Source organism: Manacus vitellinus, unplaced genomic scaffold, assembly GCF_001715985.3.
Source record: "Manacus vitellinus isolate BGI_N305 unplaced genomic scaffold, ASM171598v3 scaffold_4_pilon, whole genome shotgun sequence".
Taxonomy (NCBI): Eukaryota; Metazoa; Chordata; class Aves; order Passeriformes; family Pipridae; genus Manacus; species Manacus vitellinus.
The window spans coordinates 13,236,575-13,255,540 of NW_021940604.1; the positions used below are offsets into that span (position 1 = coordinate 13,236,575).

Below are 18,966 nucleotides of genomic sequence, written 5' to 3' on the forward strand. Positions count from 1 at the left end.
GCATACCTATGGCTCCAAGTCAGTGTTGGGGATTTTTTCTGGTGTTGTTGGGCTGCATAATGCTCAAAAAAGATGCCCTCAGGACTGGAAATTTACCCACTAGCTTTACCCTGATTTATACCATCTGTCATTGTATTCCTCTGTATGTTGCAATTGTTCCAAAGAAAGGAGCAGTCATGTTAAGAGCACAATGCAATTCTAGTAGACTTAGCTGCTACAGGTTAGTAAAACCATTGTATCCTTGAGCCCTTCTATACAAACAAGTTTGTATAACCTGTTTGAATTTACACAGAATAATGTTTCTGACTCTTGCTAAATTTGTTGCTCACTGCAGTGTCAAATTATTTACTAAAAAAAATTGCTACCTGCTAAATCATTTCTCTTTGTATAGTTTTGCAGTTTTTTGTCCCGAAATAGGTGCAACATTTTGCAGCTCAAAGAGAACAACTGTTTTGCATATTTTTCAGACTTTGCTTCCCATGTAGTAAGATCCTTTTTAAAATCAGTTTTGTTCTTCATAATGCTCATGTCCCATTCCTGCTTGGTATAATTTGCACATTTAATAATTATATATAATATTCCATCATTACTGAAAATACTGCATAGTCACTTAATTTCTCTCTTCATCTAGCCTGATAAATATTTAAGTGTGTCATGCCAAATGGAATAGGAGAATCTGGAGGAGACCTACCCCAGATCCTATAGCCAGGGAGCTGCTGTTCTTTTGTGATATATAGATTCAAGTCCCTCTGACAAGAAGGGGTTTGAAAGAAGATGAGTGCCTCCCAGGTGACTGCTCTGCCTGCTGCAGACTAAGCATTGTAGGCCAGTATTTTCCATCAATTAAGTATGTATCTTCTTCATGTTTTTTCTTAAGAGGTTTTCTAATTCAGCCAGAGGCTGCAGTGTTTTAAATCTCGTCCTGAAAGAGCCTGTGGGACAGCAGAGGGAACTTGCAAGTGTAGGTGACCACTCTTTAGTGTATTGTCAGTCATCTAATGGCTTATATATTGTGATGTGGAGCCTCTAACTTGGATGTTTTGAGCTGTGCTGTGCAGAGAATAGGCCCTTCTGTGATTCTGTTCCTAGATGTTTTAGGCCACATTTTTTTTACCGCCAACTAGCACAGTGAATGGGGTAGGGGATGACCTGGTTCTGTTCTCTCTCTAGTTTAGCATGATTTCTTCTGTAAATGAAGGTGGTGAAAGTGGCAAAATGCATTCATTAGCTGAGCTAATAATGATTTTATCTGAATAAACAAAGTAATTATTCTGTTTGATCTGTGACCATTAATTTTAGAGCTCTGTGGATACTTTTTAGTCTTTCTCTCATATACTCAAAGCAGGTTATTTTTTAAATAATTTATAATATGCCTGCTGTATATATTAAAAAAAGAAGTTATCCAGCTGAAAGTTGGAAAAACCCCATTAAAATCAACTGAGACAAAATGTTAAAGATCTGTATAAAAAATGAAAGCTAATTTAAATTTACTGTGCTGAATTTGGTGAAAGACCAGCTAGGGATGTCTGTGATGTCTGTTCAGACATAAAAATTTCATTTTGCCAGGATCTCAGAAGTTTGGAAAGAGGCAAAAAATTTTTAAGTGAGAGTTAGCAGATGACTAGAGACACTTTTTCCATCAGTGAAGACCCTAAAGAAGAGATTTGACAAATTTAGGGATAAATCTCAGGGAGATCTCATGGATATCTCTTGCAATCTTATGAACCTTTGATTCCATGATTACTACATAGCAAATTCTCAATATGATGTTTCTTTTAATGCTTTAGACAGAAATAGGTATTATGTCTAATATTTTAAAATCAATAGATAATAAGACTAGATATAGAAGGATTGTTTGGTTAAAATTACTTACTGTAACTCCTTATTTGTGTAGTAATGAGCCTTCAGCTTTCTCAGGAAGCTGTCCTCCTGATTCTGCTCACGTTTATGCTTGTTCTATATTCATTTAACACTGATGACTTCAGAGAAGCTATTCTAGATTCACAGGTGCCCAGACTTGTTCACTGATTATGGAAGAAGAAATGTTCAGCTTTGCAATTGAGTAAATGGAGGTGAGGGGGAGAAGAGAATGAACTCTCATAATCAACCTTGAGTACTGAGACTCTTACTTTCTTTTCCTATCAAAATGAGTACATTTGGGTAAATGATAATGTAATACGAATAGAAAAAATACCTCGAGATTTCCAGGAACAGAAATTAGAACCTTATTCACAAATAAATTATGCCTTTTGTAACTTCAAGTGTCATGTACCTGCAACTTGAACAGAAAAACTGTTCTTTGGAGCCCTCCTTCTCTGTAGCTAATATGATTGATATTCATCATCCAGGACTTGTGGATTGAAATAAAATACAAATCCATTATATAGTCAGACTTGCAGGTTGGCTAGCTGAATATATTCTAGAGAAAAAAAAAAAAACAGGGAGAAGAAGCTGCAGTAGTGAATATCTATTTTTAAAAAAATGAAATTTGCAAAGAGGAAAGAGGAATCACTTAAAGTATACTGACCCATGAGTACTTTGTGATTTATTTTTTTTTTTTTTGGCATGAAGTTCAGGTTAAATGAAACTGGAGAGGTTTCTTCTGGAAGTTTTAGCAGAGGGTTGGTGCAGGGCCATTGCCTGCTTTCATGCCTACAGCAAGACTTTTCCATATCAATCTCACATGCTTCTTATCATACCAGAGTGTGTTCTTAATATAGCATAATTGTTACTGTTATTCATAATGTCTTTGAAAAATAATTAAGCACTACTGTTCTTTTGTTCTGAAGTTCTCCCTGTTGTTAAAAAGAGCTTTGAAGGTCTGATGTAATTTACTGAATTACTGCGTAGTTATCATATTTTTGTAGTGAAGTGTAGTAGATAGTGAAGTACAGAGCACTGTACTTAGTTACTTATTCCATACTGTATTTTGAGGAGCTCATCAAAGCCAGCTGCTAGCAGCTTTGTTCCAACACCATTATTGCTTTGCAGACTGATGTTCCTCAGGGAGTGATACGGGTGCAAGCGCCTCATCTTTCGAAAGTTTCCATGGCAATACAGCTGACAGAAGAACTGAAAGCCGGTGATATAGTAGCCAGGTTTCTCAGCCAAAAAAGGTATAAACACGTTTTTGTTTTGTTTCAAGAGAAGTGTCTTTTCATTTATTATATCAAGAAAAAAGTTTTAAAGTACTTCAAGTCCTGGTCAGTTGATGATTTTTTTGGCTGAATGTAGCCATCAAAATACATGCTTGAGGAATTAACTTAATGTTTCTAATGTCATTAAAGCTCATGAAGCCTTAAGGAATACATGAGTGCTGTTAGTAAAAGATTGCTGTTGAATTTGATGGGTCAGGAATAGTTTTGTAATTTTCTGGGGACAAGACAAGGGAACTCCAAGAAAGTAAGTCTAGAAAACAAAGAGATGAGGAAAGGAGAAAGTAAATATTTTGTAAAATAATGCATTGATATATAGCAATATAATAGGCATTGGAGTATAATAATGTGCAAATGTCATGCACATGCAATGATTTAAAAGGAAAGCTACATTTTAGTCATCCAAATCCATTTAGAAGGGGAGTTTTAATTAAAAATAAAAAACACCCATGTTCATCATATATAACTATTTAGCTAAAGCAATAGTATGGTGCACTAGATGAGAATAAGAAGCTGCTTTTTCCTAAATGCTGTTTTGAGGTTTGCATTTTTGTCAGAGAGTTATTTTCTGGCTGTGCCTTAGCCTATATTATTACTATTAAACAGTGAGAACAATAGAATCCTTTTGTGATATAGTCACTTTATTCTTCCACTCTCTGTTTTTTACTTCTTTTAGTTGCAGTACAATTAAAACAAGCAAAAATGTGGTTTCTCCCACCCAACCATAAGACTTTTTCTGAAATATGGAGTGTTTGAGGGGAATACTTATTTTTGCAACAGCAGTGGAAAAAAAAAACCAGAGGGTAAATATCAGGCTACTCGCTGATAACAATGACATTCTTTTCTAAACCCTGCAGTTTCTTTACATTTATCCTATTTTACCTTTTCTATAGTGTATTATTCACTTACAGGACTATTCATTTGCATTAGTATGCAAGGGTATTCTTGTTCCCTGACTATCGGTAAGTATACACACAAATGATTTGTGACAGGTACACTGCTGATGTTAATTAGCATAATTTTTCCCAGACACGTCTAAGTGGCTGATCTACAAGCTCTTCTGCAGTATCATCACTCACTGTGCTTTGTTCCTTACAGTGGAAACGTCCAAACACTCAACAAAGAAGAGGTCTTTCTTTATGAAATAGGAGGAAATATTGGTAAGAATGGCTTCTGAACAACTTATTTTGCTAGAATAAGATTCCTTGGCACACTATCCATGGGCTTCACTGTGGTTGCATTTTTATTCATGTCCCTAGTTCTCCCTGACACTAAAGCAGACAGTTAACCTTGTGGAGAAGGCAGCAGAGATGTTGCTGTGATCATTATATTAGTAGTAGCTTATTATCTGCCCCAGAGAAAGATGGCAGCTGAAACAGATGTTCCTGATATGTATGTACAGTGAAGAAGCACAAAAATGTTGAATAGAAAGGTACTTGAAGTTCATTTTATTCATCCCTTTGTATTGAGGGATAATAAGTGAACTTACAGTCCTTCGTGCTCTGCATTTGAGCACTGCTTGCAGGTTCCTTTGGGGGAAAAAATGCTCAACCAGAAAGATGACCTAGTGATAAAATTTTCCAACAGTTAGTCTTTCCTGCTCTGTCTATTCCCGGCTCTCTTGATGAAAGTAGGTAGGAGATCAGCAAGGTTAATGCCAAGGATAGTTCTGAACACAGTTCTGAAATTTTCTTTGACAAATGCAAGAGGATTTTTTCATTAGGAATCAGTTTCTAATCACAGTATTTTTCATATGCTCGGGAAAAAAAACCAAAAAAACCCAGTATTGGATTGGACTTACATTTACTTTTTTCTTGTTAACTGTGACTGCTAAACTTTATTTGGAGTTATAAAATTCCATGCAGTACTTCTGTGCTCTGCAAGTTTAAATCCTGTATGTAAATTGCTACTTCTAGCATTTTTCCTTTTTACCTAATCACTGTTATAAATCAAGTTTTTGTGTGTGTGTCTTAACCAAAAGACTTAATTAAAAACAGCACTTCCGTATTTTCCTGCAACAAATATGTTTCAGTGTTTTTATTAAGTTAGATGGTGAAAAAGAGGTTACTGAGATAGCTGGAGGCCAGATTAATGTATTATATGTTCTCTTGCATATCCAGTATATATGTACATTTTCTATGCCTTTTAAAGCAGGTTGTGATCCCAGACGTAAGAGTTTTTTAAAGCAGAGGAATATCTCGTTTATTGTACATAAGTGTAATCATTGCAGAAAGAAAGATTTTGTAACAGAATTCCAGTGAAACTGAAACAACATATTATTACTTTAAACATGTGACAGAAATTCTATTTCTCTTAGAGAAAATACACGGCTAGTTGCAGATTTATTTTGTTATGAAATAGGTTAGAAAGCTTAGATGTTTTCTCTGTCTGAATAGTTTACTTCCAGACAATTTAAACTTTAATCAGCCCTTACAAATCCTAGTCCTTATTAATACTCTCAGTTCAGATAAGAGAAACTTCCAGACTTTAGCTTGCTGTACAGGCTTAAGTAAACCAGCTGTCCTGACCTTTGCCATTTGTCTCTCTCTGCTCGATGTGACTGACTCATGCAGAGGAAGCCCAAAGTGAGAAGACTCAATGGGCTTCCCAATGATACGCTCACATCCGTACACTTAGGCTCATAATTGTAACGTGCACAGCGCTGTGATCCTGTCCCCTAGCAGATGGAGCCACTGAAGTCTCCAGACATGTTTTGAGTACTCAGTACACTGTACGGCTTCAGGGTACTGAAAAGGACTTCTGCCACTGCTTTGTGACTGGGACTGGCTGGACAGGGATATGGCAAAGCACTATCTTTGTGCTCTCACTGCCTGAACATGCTGCACTGTGTGAGTGAGAGAGAGGAGAGAACCCAGTTCAGTAGTGTGGGCCATACAGGTCACATAGGTTGGTATTAAAATCCTAGAGGGACCAGTGAGACTGAGCCTGGTTGAGCAGGAAGTTTTGCCTTCTTGTGTGCCCTGCTAAGGGAATCCAAAGAGCTGACAGAGAAACTCAGTTGCAGCATTGCACCTCTGCTTGCCTTCTGTATCAGGAGTACACATACTGGAAACATCTGTCTGGCACATGGGCCATCTACACCAGTGGAGTAGAAGAGGGGCTGTGATGTAGAGCTGCAGATGCATGAGATAGTGCTTTGCCTGTAGGGGAATGGGAAGAACATGCAGATCTTGATGGATCAGCATATGCTATTTTCATCATAGCTACTATGCATAAATTAATTGCTTGTAACGCACCAAGAACAGTGTATTACTTTTCCCTTCTAGGACAGAAACTATTACAAGTACTGTGCAGAACAGCATAGCAGGACCAGGATAGAGAGTAACACCTTCGTAGCAAGGACAAACCTTGCACAAAGCTAGCACTTAAAGAGGGGAAAAGAACTTGAAATTTTAATGGGCTTCTATGCAAACGTGAACCTTGTATTTGCCCATGAGAGGACCAGGGCATTGCTCCTTTTTTCCTAAATCTTCACAGAGGGGGGGTTTCCGTCTATATGGTCTGCGTGAAGAATCTGACCTAGAATGTGCCACAGAGGTGGCACAACCTCTACTCTCCTTCATTTTTCCTCCTGTCCCCCTTCTTCCTCAAGGCAGATGGACAGGGTAAGATTACTTCTAGCTTTTTTAGGTGTATTGTCCTTTGTTTAATACCACAGAGAGACCTTGAAAAACTAAATGAAAAGTAACAGTGACAGGACCTTTGAAAGTTGATTCCTTTCTTTTTTGGGACTGATGTAACCACATATCTCTCATATTTCTAGGGGAACGCTGCCTTGATGATGATACCTACATGAAGGATCTATACCAGCTCAACCCAAATGCTGAGTGGGTTATAAAACCTAAGCAGAGCTAAGCTCACAGCTAACGGCAAAAAAACAACCTGTGGACTTACATTGTAAGGCTGAATGTTTCAAAGGGATAGTGTGTCCTTTCAGCATTCAACTGTTATTTATATTAATAGAACCTTATCCAGTTTTGAAAAAAAAAAGTGATGGAAACTCAGCAGTCATAACCAGTAAATGTTCAGTTTTACTTGCAGCAAAATTTTGGAGATAGCACAGTTTTCCCATTCATATTTGAAACAAGCATAAGTACCTTAAATATTTTAATGGCACTAATCTACCTCCCATCTGGTAGTTCTTGTTGCAGAAGAATTTATTTTTCAAACAGATGTTTAACCTGTTTATATTAGAGATTTACAATCTGTTTGTGTAGACTTTCGCATTCATATAGGTCTTTTCAGTGCTAGTACAATAGAGAACCAAATTGTTATCAGCACTTCTGAATGGTACAGTATTAAAAATACCTAAACCCAGTCATATGAATTTCCCAAATAAGTGTGAATTTCACAGGAGACAACTACAAAGCAATATATTTTGTCTTTGGAAGTCCTAATTTTAAAGTTTGATGAAAACTATTTAAAAACAACTGTGAAAATGCTTTCTGTGCAGCTTTTTTTTGCTAGATCTTTAAAATAATTTTATTGTTATTCTGGTTGATTGTACTCTTGAGATTATTAAAAAAAAAAAAGAAAAAAGAAAGAAAGAATCATGTGACAAGGTGAGTAATTTTTAAAGCTCACCACTCTTGGCATTGTCCATTCTGGCATATTGTCATGCACTAGAAAGACCTTTAGGTTTTTCAGCAGTGATGTGCAGCCATGTTACATACACTGGTTTCAGGTGTTTTGGACATCTGATAGATTGAATTTTGTGAACTGCCAAAACTTTTCAATTACTAGCACAATAAAAACTTTCAAGAAGAATAAAATAACTGTGGAAGGAAACTGTAGTCTAAATTTCATAGGTAGGAAACCACCATACCTTTCTCTCAAAACCAGTGTAAGGGTCTACTGTGGAGTTCACATAGGCTTTTTGGATATTACCTACCATCAGCTCTATGTCTGGTCTATCCTGGATGAGGCTAGAAATCGAATTCTGATTTCCCTGATGCTGATAGATGCTGTCTAAACCACTTCCAAAATTAATAGTCCAATGGAGAACTATTGCAAATCCATTGCTTTGCAGGAAAAGACTGAAAGCTCCCCATGGAATTTAGTGATAATGAGTTATAGTCTGATGTGGCTTGTTGCAGCACAAAAAGCTCCAGAGCCTGGAGCTCCAGAGCCCCACTCCCCCAGCAATACTTTGGGCTCATGAGCTTGTGTACTGCTTTACAATTTATTTGTAAACTAGCTCAGCTGTGCTTAAGTGCTTACACCTGCATGCTGACTACCTGAAATAACTACTGTGAAATTATATCCATGGAATTAAATATGCTCTTTCAATGCACACACAGAATTTATATTGACCTCATAGGGAATATTCTACATACAATCAAGGACTGAATTACATTTTTTTCGTGATCAAAGATGATTAAAGGAATAAAGCTCTGCTGAGCTTTGGATATGGGCCCTGACTGTGTTGACAAAGTAACTACTGGAATTCTCCCTTATATATACAAGCAGTGAAACAGAACTCTGAAAGGTCATAGAAAAATTAAACATCTTCTGATTAGCTATCCACAGCATATGAACAATTTTGGGGGCATGAGTATTTATTGTTTTTTAAAGCCAAAGTCTGTCTTCATATGAAAAAGAAGCACTGACTGATTCTGAAAAGCAGGATGAGTAGAATAGAAAATTGTTTTAATATGACTGTACTGCCCTCAATGCTCCATCTAGTTGGGTACTCCTGCATGGTATAGTGCTGTGCCACTATGGGCAAATCCATCAAGACAAATCACTTTTGTCAAAAGAACAAACCACACTCCCTGTTCTTCAAATGTAAGGACTAAGTAGAGTAGAAAAACAGTACAGTGCTTAGGTAAACCTTTATAAATCTAATGTAATAATAATGTAATAAATATAAGGGTTTTTTGTCAGGTAATACAAAAATGAAGTGTGTTTTCATAGTACATTATAGTTCTGTAAAAGATTACTTGTTACTGGAACTCTAGATGTTATTTTAATCAGGAGCGAAGTGCAGATGATAGGAACAGCTGTACAGTTTCAGTATAAAATTGTAACTGCCCTGTGGCTATGATCTTTTAAATAACTTTGTTTCTGGTTTAGTGCCATTATCTTGTTTTTTTTTTTTAATTTAAAAAGCTCTTTTATAACTAAATGTTGTTTTTTCTGACTTCTTTTCTCATTTGAATTCTTATATTTGTATGTGTAACATATCCAATTAACACTAAGCAATGGTTATTTTTTAATTTCACACTTTACATCTTTGTAGATAGCTTGTAGCTTTGTGTATGACAAGAAACATTGATAAGTTGGAAAGAGTCCTGCAGCATGAATGCCTGCTGGAAAAGGAAATAGCTAGCTAGAAGTTTTGAACTTTGGTGCAATCACACTACACCTTAGCTAAATACATAATATAACAATTACTGAGTATATGTGAAGGAACAGCAACCCTCTCAGCATTTATCAAAAATACTGGCTCGTAATTCCTTATAATTTAAGAATTAAATTAGGGCACTGTGCTGGTTTAAAGGTAAACCAGCAGGAGAAATGAACCCAACTCCAAAGAGATTATAAGTCAGAGTTACAATTTAATAAAAATAATATAATAAATACAATTATATGGACAAACAATTGGTTTTAACCCACAAAACCCAGATGTGTAACCCAGCACCCTAGGGCATCAACAGAATGGTGTTCATTGGCCCCTGTGCTGAGCCCCATGTGGTCCCCCTGAGTCCAGAGTAAGAAGAGAGGGAAAACCTGTTGGTGAGAGTGCTGGTCACAGTCTGGTTGAGGGTGGTGATCGCAGTCTGATCGAGAGTGGTGGTTGCAATCCGATCAAGGTTCTGGTCCTCCTCTTGATCCAACAAATGGTATCAGAAGTCCCAAGACCCCATGATTATATACCTTCAGGTTCAGGCAGGAATGCCCAGTATCTCCCCCAGGGCGGGGAGTTCCACAATGGGTGATTGTGAGGATGGGAACATCCTCCTATCTCACAGGCCTCTTAACACCCAGTTTATAGTCTGAGGGGTCAGGTGTGCTCTGGGCAGCTGCTGCAAATGGTCTATTGTTAACAGTTTCTGAAAAATCACATGGAGGATGTAGAATACACAGTTTGGGTTGCACCCACACAGTGATGAACTGCTCTAGGCTGCTCTAACTAGGACAGGCACAAGGGAGAAGTCCAAATCACATTCAGGTAGGTTGATAAGAATCTTTTATAATTAAAAAGACTGTGCTGCATGGGTTGCTTATTGGGGTAATTTGGCAGCCCATCATCGTTTGACCGCTGACTTGGAAAACACGCTGACTTGGAAAACACGTACACAGGGTTTTTTTCACCCAGCTGATGGATTAATAATTTTCACACTAAGTGTGCAACTCTGTGCCTGCAGAGCAGCAGGGATGGGGAAAAGGAAGGAGCAGAGAAGCAGGCAGTGGCCCCTCTTACCGCTGCCTGAATGTGGTGGAACACGTAAGGATGGTTTTATGCTCAAAAAATCATCTTCTAATGTATTTTGGAGGAGGGGAGAGGGAGGGGAAGGGTCCACAATGCTTGTATGGGGTGTAGATCCCTTTCTTGCACTTCCTGTTTGACTTCAAAGACTGCAGAGTTTGCACTCATTTTCCGTAGCTTCCTGTACTTCCCCACCTTGTGTGAAGCACAGGCATGTCCCTGGCTGTTCATGGATGCAACAAAGAAAGGTGTCATCCCAACCACCTGCCCCCTATGTGAGCAGCAGCAAGGCAGGAGGGAGCATGGCAGGTTTATCTCATGTTGCAACTCAACAAGCAACATCTGTGAGTGTACCTGTGAGACATCAAGAAGGCAGTAGGGAGCAGGAAGATGAATGTGTCTGGATGTGTTGGAAACAGTGGCTGAGTTTCCAGTGGGCTTTTACTATGCAGTGGCATGACTGAGATGGATTCAAGGGTAAGGAGATGCACTTTTATGCAGTGACCACCAACAAAGAAGGAAATATTTGAGAAAGGCTTGCTTGAAACTTTTTCCAGACCATTATTTCTTTGTCAAACGTTCTTAAAAGCAATGGAACGGTCCAGTAAAATACACTCTTTTCCTAAGTATTGAGATTAATTGCAGCAGCAAGTTAACTTGGCAAAAGATTGCTAAATGAATGATTTCCTTTGTGTCACACATGCGCTTCTGTTTTTGAAAGGTTGCCATTCAGAACCTAATTGCTAATCTTATGGCAATATTTGTAATAATATTTTTTTATGTAGAGCAATGCTTTAAAGATCTTCAGACCACTGTGTTTTCACACAGACCACATCTGAGGCAGGTAAGTACTTATCGTCCCCATTTAACAAATGGGAAAAGTGTTCATAAATGACTGGCCTGCAGCTAGAAGGAGTGAAGTCAACCTGATTTGTAGAAAGCAAATATCGTCGTCCAAAACTAGTTTTAAAAATCTGCTATATTGCCAAGAACATCAGCATGGCAATGATGAATATGACTACAGGGGACTCTTTTAATAAATACAGTGCTGTAATTTTTAGCTTGGTTTCCAAAGGAAATTTGTCTGGGGTAATCTTGCTGCTTTGTGTGTCTTCCTCTAATTACTTTTGAGTCTGTTGGCAGACTGCAGTCATTTTTGGCAAATGGAATGGGAGGGAGGGAATGTCTCAAATAATAAGCTTCTATGAGCTTCATAAAACTAGGTACTATGAGTCCTTGGTTCAATGGGAAGATGACGGCATAAGCTCCACTTTTATTTAGGTACCAGAACAGAAGCGGGAGAGACATACACATGCTCTGGCCGTGGAGGAAGACTGTACTCAGAGCTCTCAGTCAGCCAGTGAGAAGTGGCATTGGGTATTTGAAGGCCTGAGGAAACACTTGTGTTGCCTTCTGCTTTTTGAATTTTCTTTGCTGACATGACGTGGGCGATTGTTGCTGAAGCTACAGTTGTCCTCCTGGCCTGGCTTTTGTGGTGCAGCTTCTCTGTAATTTCTGGTTAGTACAACTCATCTCCATCCCCTCCTTATGGACTGAGCAACTAACTGAGCACTTTACCAGCCTGAGCTGTACCCGCAGCTGGTGGCGTGGGCGCAGGTGAAGTAGGTGGAAGTACCTCTCTTCTCTCTGCTTGTAGGGCTGTTGGGAATTACCTTAATCCTGGAGAATAATCAGATCTAAAACTGGGCAGTATCAAAGGACAGCGTTCACATGCACGATTTAAACTGTTGTGGGAATATAAATTGCAATTCAGAACTGTTCTGAATCATATGGAGGAGGCGGTGGTGGTTCAAAAGCCCTGCAGATATTACCACTCTGTGATAGTACCTTTTGGGATTACTGAAAGGATCCCTCATTCTCCCTGTGGCACTGTAAAACCAATAGCCAGTGCCCATTGGCATGAGAGCCTCAGTCTCTCTGTTTTCTCTGCCAAATGAGCTTTGCCCTCTGTGTTACCATTATGCCTCTGTAATGCGGTTACTCTTGAAAATGAATTGGCTCCCTTCCCGTGAGCAGTCTGCTCACATGCTGTGTTACTAGATCAGGTCCTGCAGGTCAGTCAGTTCTGTGCTTCTTTCCCGAGGGATTCCCTGTGCCTTCAGAGAGGTGAAAGTGCCACCTGGCTATTATGTGGGCGTGTATTTGCTGTCCGGTGTCATTCGCTGCCCGCCGGGGAGAGGCGGAGGGTCAGTCCTACAGCACGCGCCTCTATTCCGCGTCCGAGGGCCACCCTCGGGGGGAGAAATCCCTGGAAGCTGCCACGGGCGGCTGTACCTCGGTGTCCTGGCCTGACCCCGGCCTGCCGCAGCCGCGCTTAATCCCTGGTTTTTCTCCCTTGGCCACGGCGGGGCGGCGGCAGGTGGCGGTGCCGGGCCGTGCTCTGCTCGGCTCCGAGCCCCGCGCCCCTGGCTGCGGGGCGAGATCGCCTCCCCCGCAAAATTCGAGCTTGCTGAACGTCGGGGCGCGAAACGGAGTATGTACTGTCTAATCATCTCTTGGCACTCTTTTTTTTTCTTTTTTTCCCCCAGTATAAAAAGTAGTAAAATGCTACCTTTGGTACTCCCCAGGGGAGACCTTATCAGTTTCTATGATTACATGAATGAAGGAAGGTGAGGGTTGGTCTCTTCTCCCAGATAACAAGCAACAGGACAAGGGGAAATGTCCAGGGAAGGTTTAGATTGGATATCAGGAGAAATTCCTTTACTTAAAGGATACTTAGGCACTGGAACAGGCTGCCCAGGCAAGGGGTAGAATCACCATCTCTGGAAGTGCTCAAAAAATGTGTAGATGTAGCACTTGGGAGCAGAGTTTAGTGGTGAACATGGCAGTGCTGGGTTAAGGGTTTCACTCAATGATCTTAGAGGTTTTTTCCAACCTAAACTCTTCTATGATACTGTACAGCACTCTAACTACATATACCTCATCTATACTAGTGGTCACCCATGCGTTCCTGTCTGCTTTCATGCCATCCATCCTGTCAGCTGCACTAAGAGTTCTTCCACTTCTTGAAGTCATGCATTTAAATTAATGTGTTTTTCTCATGCCTGTGGCTGAACATGCAATATGTACCTGATGTATCTCTGGACACAGTGGAACTGTGAGGCTAGAAGGCTTTGCATTAGCAGAGAATCATAAGCTTGCATGGATTACTGGAGTATCCCTTGCTGATTATCAACATGCAGATGTACAACACACTCCAAATGATCCAGAATAAACAAGGGAACATGTATTTGCTTGGAAGGATCTAGGTTCCGGATCCTGAGCTGTGTTGGATTAGCAACTGGAATCTGGTTTCTTGCTTATTTACTTTCCCCCCTGACATAAGAAGAATTATTTGTTTTAAATCTTGCCTTCTGATTTTTGGATTAGTTGAAATTTACAGTGTGTCTAACCTAATTTGGTTGTCTTGATTATATTCTAGTATGTTCCCACCTTGTGCTCTGTAAGTTGTAAAGCAAATGAACTTCTGAGCCGTTATTCTGGATGTTCCTCCTCTGCTACAGTCTGCCAGAAGCTGTCTTTATCCATAACTCTCATTCAGCATGTGCAAATGGAGTTCCTTCCAGCAGGAACTATAGCCTGAGTAGGTGAAGTAGCGCTGAGACTCTTGTAAGGCTTTGCATATCTGTGAAATATAGAGCTGAGAGGTGCCCACTTCAGTATTCCAGTCTGCCTGCTATTGGCCTCATTCAGTGCATCATTTTACTTTTGTGACTGCAAAATCTTAGGATGCAACCAGGTGACATGCATCTGGAATGCTGTTTTTGTTTAAAACACTTGATCTTGAAATAAGCATTTTTTTGTGGGCTATGATAAGACTGAAACTTTATTGTGCAGTCTTGGAGTACTGGCAAAAATATCTGCTGGTGCTTTTAATATGCCATTTTGAACAGAAAAAACAAGATTTTTCTTCTCATTGTGTTTAGCAATGAGAGAACAACCAATTCTGACACAGTTAGGAATTTGGTTGTGTTTTGCAAAAAGTATCTCAGAAAACATACTATGCAAAATCTTCTTTAATTGTTCAGGTTTTTTTCTACAAAGATGGTGTATTTTTATTTTTTTGTAGATCTCTGCTGGGAGGTGATGGTGATTTTTCTTACATTCTTGTCTTAACTAGATGGTAGAGGGAATTGTGAGAGAATTACTCTGTTCTTATTTTGGATTTTTTTGGTTAATAAAAATCTTATTGTTAAAAGTGTAGTTAATGATAGGCCAGTATGTGAACATGAAATCGAGTACTTGAGAAGAGGATTTTTATTTATTCCAGTTCTCTCCAAGTTGAGAAAATGTGACAGCCAGGTCTGTAGACCAAGTATTTCTGTCATCCATGCAGAACTGTTTCACCACAGGTCTTCTAGGAAGAATCAGAAGGAAATACCCACATTCCCAGCCACAGGAATTAGAAGATGTTCTCCTGTAGGTGGTGTTGCTGGCACTCAAGAACAGGCATGGGAATTGTGTGAGTTTGAGAGTTTTTTTTTCTTTTTAAATTGGCTAATTTTTTTCTTTGAATGCTGTTGCTGTTGGGAATAATGAAAATATTGTGAAAGCTCAGCATAATTAGATTTTTTTTATGCAACCACAATGTGGGTGTTTTGGGGGTATGAATAGAATACATGGGATTGCAATATTCTGCTCTGAATTTTTTCCAAATAATTTCTAAGTTGCTTATATCAAATTCTCTTGGATCATCATAAAGAGGAATTGAGCTAGTACAGAAATACTTGCTAAACCAGTGATACACCATTGGTAAAGCTGGGAACAATATATATTTTTTTCCTCCCAATACACTTGTGGCTGTGGCACAGTAACATCTAAAAACACTTACTTGATTCTAGGAAAAAATAATTAGTGCATAAGCTGTATAACTAAACTGCATAATTAGATATGCTGATGATGACAGGACTGGTATCCCAGGTCTGCCTATTAGGTGCTGTCTCAAGTCTGTGTAGTGGTGAGACTACACAGACTTAAGGTTACAAAATAACTTCCTGAAAATTCCTTTAAGACATACTGAGTGTGAGCAATCCTGTTTAGTGTGCCTATTCTTCATTTGTCTCCACCCTTACTTTTAGGTAATTTTACCCCTCTTACTCTTTTAGAAAGCAGTTGGTAAAAAGGTCTACCCTGTATGGTGTTTCTGTCTGTGCCAGTGTGCTTCATCTACATTATGTTTGGAGGAAAAGGCCAGAAATAATATTCATTTATGTAACCCCAGAAGGCTTAACCGTTCCAAACAAATATGTTTTAAAGAGGATCTGGTGTTCTCAAGGGATGTTCCAAAAGGCATTCCTGAGCACAGGGAGTCTCTACATATGTGTAGGAGTGGTTGCTGCTAGAAGCGTGCATGTATGCTGTTGTGGTGGTTTGGGCTAGGCCTTCCTTGGTGACCAGTTTGTAACCAAGGAAGGGTCCAGATGTACCCAGTATTCCCTACGATTTTTATGTAAGCCAGACTATAAGAAGAAAGGAGGAGAGGCCTTCGCTCTCCTTCCTTCCAGTGGCTTGGAGGTGCAGGTTCCCTGCTGTTGAGTCTGCCGTGTTGGGGAGCGAGGCCTGGTTAGGCCTTGCCAACCTTGGGAGACAGAGGTTGCCGGCGATCGTTCCGGAGCGACTCTTGGTTGTCCCAAGGAGAGTAGTGAGATATTTCTTTGCTAACTCTTTTAGTTGTTAGATATTGGGTTACTAATCGGGATATATATATATATATTTTATTTTGGTTTTGTTCCTTTTCCCTTCCCCCTTCCCTTTCCCTTGTGAAATTGTATATATTTCAATAGTATATAACTGTAAAAAGTGTAAATATATTTATATATATTTATATATATCGCTTTAGCTGTCTCTCTCTCGTTTCGGGTTTTCTTAGTTGTTCTTTCTCCCTCTTCTCCCTGAGGTTTGCGGGGGGGGACGACTTGTGGTAAGGTTTGGAGACTTGGCAGGGAGCCAGCTTCAAACCATATCAGCTGTGTTGAAGGATGATGTGGTGCTTCTCAGGCGTTGTTCAGTGAGTGTGAAGTGTTTGCCTATTTTTGGAGTGAAATGACCTCATCCATGCCATTAGCAGAATTGACAGAGTAATTAGTACTGTCTGCTTCAGCATGATGTCATTGGACTTGGAAAGCTTTGATGAAGTTTGTATGTACCATCTCAGCTTGTGTGTACACATGCACTTTGACTTGCCATCTCAGCCTCTCACCACTGGTCTTTGAATCAAAGTTGGAAGTTTTCAACAAAACGTATAGGCAGTAAGAACAACTGCATTGGCTAGATTGAAGGTCTCTTTAGTTTTATTACCTGCCTATTTCTGATGGTAGTCAATGGTAGATGCTTAAGGAAGGATCAAAGCACAGAACAAGCACATAGTTGTAGTTCCCTAGTATGCTTTCCCAGTAAGCTTGTCATTTACATTGTCCTTGCATTCAGTAGCCATTACAGAATCACAGAATATCCTGAGTTGGAAGGCACTCTCTAGGATCATCAAAGTCCAGCTCCTGGCCCTGCATGGGACAGCCCCAGGAATCACACCATGTGCCTGAGGTTTACTGAGGTAACAAGGTTTAATGAGGTTTACTTCCTCTATTTTTCATAACTGCTTTTGAACCCCTATAAACTCATGGCTTTCAGTACATCCTATGGGAGTAAGTTTCACAGTGTAACTGTGTGTTGTCCCTTTGGAAGAGACCTTGCCGACTTAACAACCCTACATATTTACCTTTGCCATGCTACTTATGGTGTACTTGCTTTCAGGTTGTCTCCTCCTCTGGTCAAAGAGACTGTCTTGTGTGTGGAAGCCATTGCAGAACGCTGGTCATCTCTGTTGCCCTTCTTGAACTTATTCTGCTCTATTATTCTTCTCAGGTTAGGGGAAATCAGAAACATACCTTGCACTCCTATCTTACCAGGAGGTGCAATGATCTGTATGGTGATACAGTAATTTTGTTGTTCTCTGTAGCTTTACCATGGTTTAACCCCAGCCAGCAGCCAAGCCCCAGGCAGCCGCCCAATCTCTTCCCCACCAGCAGAATCTGGTAGAGAATTACCAAGGGAAAAAGCTGGAAAACTCATGGTTTGAGATAAAGGCAGTTTAATAGAGAAAGCAAAAGCCACACAAACAAGCAAAGCAAAACAAGGATATAATTCACTTCTTCCCATGGACAGGCAGGTGTTCAGCCCTCCCCAGGAGAGCAGGGCCTCATCACATGTAAGGGTTATCTGGGAAGAGAAACACCATCACTCCAAATGTCCCCTCCTCCTTCCTTCTTCCCCTTACTTTACATACTGAGCATGATGTCATATGGTATGGGATATCCCTTTGGTCAGTTTGGGTCACCTGTCCTGGCTGTGTCTCCTCCCAGCTTCCAATTGCACTCTCAGTTTCTTTGCCAGTGCGGCAGTATGAGAAGCAGAAAAGGCCTTGGTCTGTGTAAACAGTGCTCAGCAATAACAAAAACATCTCTGTATCATCAACCCTGTGTGCAGTACAAATCCAAAACATAGCCCCATACTAGGCACTAAGAAGAAAATTAATTCTACCCCAGCCAAAACCAGCACAACCTTGATGATTTCTGGTACTTGTTTGGAGTTTTAGGCTATTTTAAATCACTGAGTTAACATTTTCATAGTTTTTAATGCAGTGATCTTTCATTTCTAGTGGTAGACAGTTCAAATTCAATCACTGTGAATGCAGAATGGTACTTTTTCTCATTTTCTCAGTTACTGTATACTCAACACTGAGTTTCATCTTCCACTTTTTCGGTAGCCAGTCGTGAGGTCACCAGTATCATGAGGTCTGTCTGGAGCTCTCTGCAGTTTGTTTCTTTAAAGCCTTCAATAATTCAGTATCAGTAACCTACCTTATCAGTTCTTTGAGATCACTTGAGATCAAGTGTATATTGAACAGCATGAACTCAAGTGCAACACTATGACCTGCCTGCAGTGAGGCAGTTCCTAGCTTTTCTTTCTTATCTTTTAAACTTTTTTATCCGTTTGAGTACTGTTTTTTTCCTTTTTTTTTCCCCTTGCAACTTAATCAAGAAATGTGGTGTTTATTTTTATTTTATGGGTCTTCATTATGCACATGCTTATAAACTTCCTCAAAAAATCCAATAGGTTCCAGAGTCATGACTTTGTAAAAGAATGGTGTTATTTTCAGTAAGGGGTTACAGTTAGCAATTTGGCTGCGTCATACTTGAGCTCTGTTTAATTTGTGGGTAAAGACCATCTGGTGCTGGTAACTAGCCAGTGTTAATTTTCTCTGTGTTAATTTTGTATTACAAAATTTTACCGAAATTCAGTTTGAGATAATTCCTCTGGAGTTACTCCTGTAAATCCTAA

General features: G+C 39.6%; 1 protein-coding gene across 2 annotated transcripts in view; it reads left to right on the forward strand.

The window, feature by feature from the left end:
• ARHGAP18 (Rho GTPase activating protein 18) overlaps positions 1-9,318 on the forward strand; it is a 95,882-nt gene extending 86,564 nt beyond the window's left edge. For both annotated transcript variants that reach the window (XM_029962782.1, XM_018078229.2), the window contains exons 13-15: positions 2,992-3,116; positions 4,254-4,315; positions 6,940-9,318. In XM_029962782.1, the coding sequence (XP_029818642.1) occupies positions 2,992-3,116; positions 4,254-4,315; positions 6,940-7,031 (279 nt within the window). In that variant the 3' untranslated portion in view covers positions 7,032-9,318. The remainder of the gene's footprint in view (positions 1-2,991; positions 3,117-4,253; positions 4,316-6,939) is intronic.
• Positions 9,319-18,966: the final 9,648 nt, after the last annotated feature.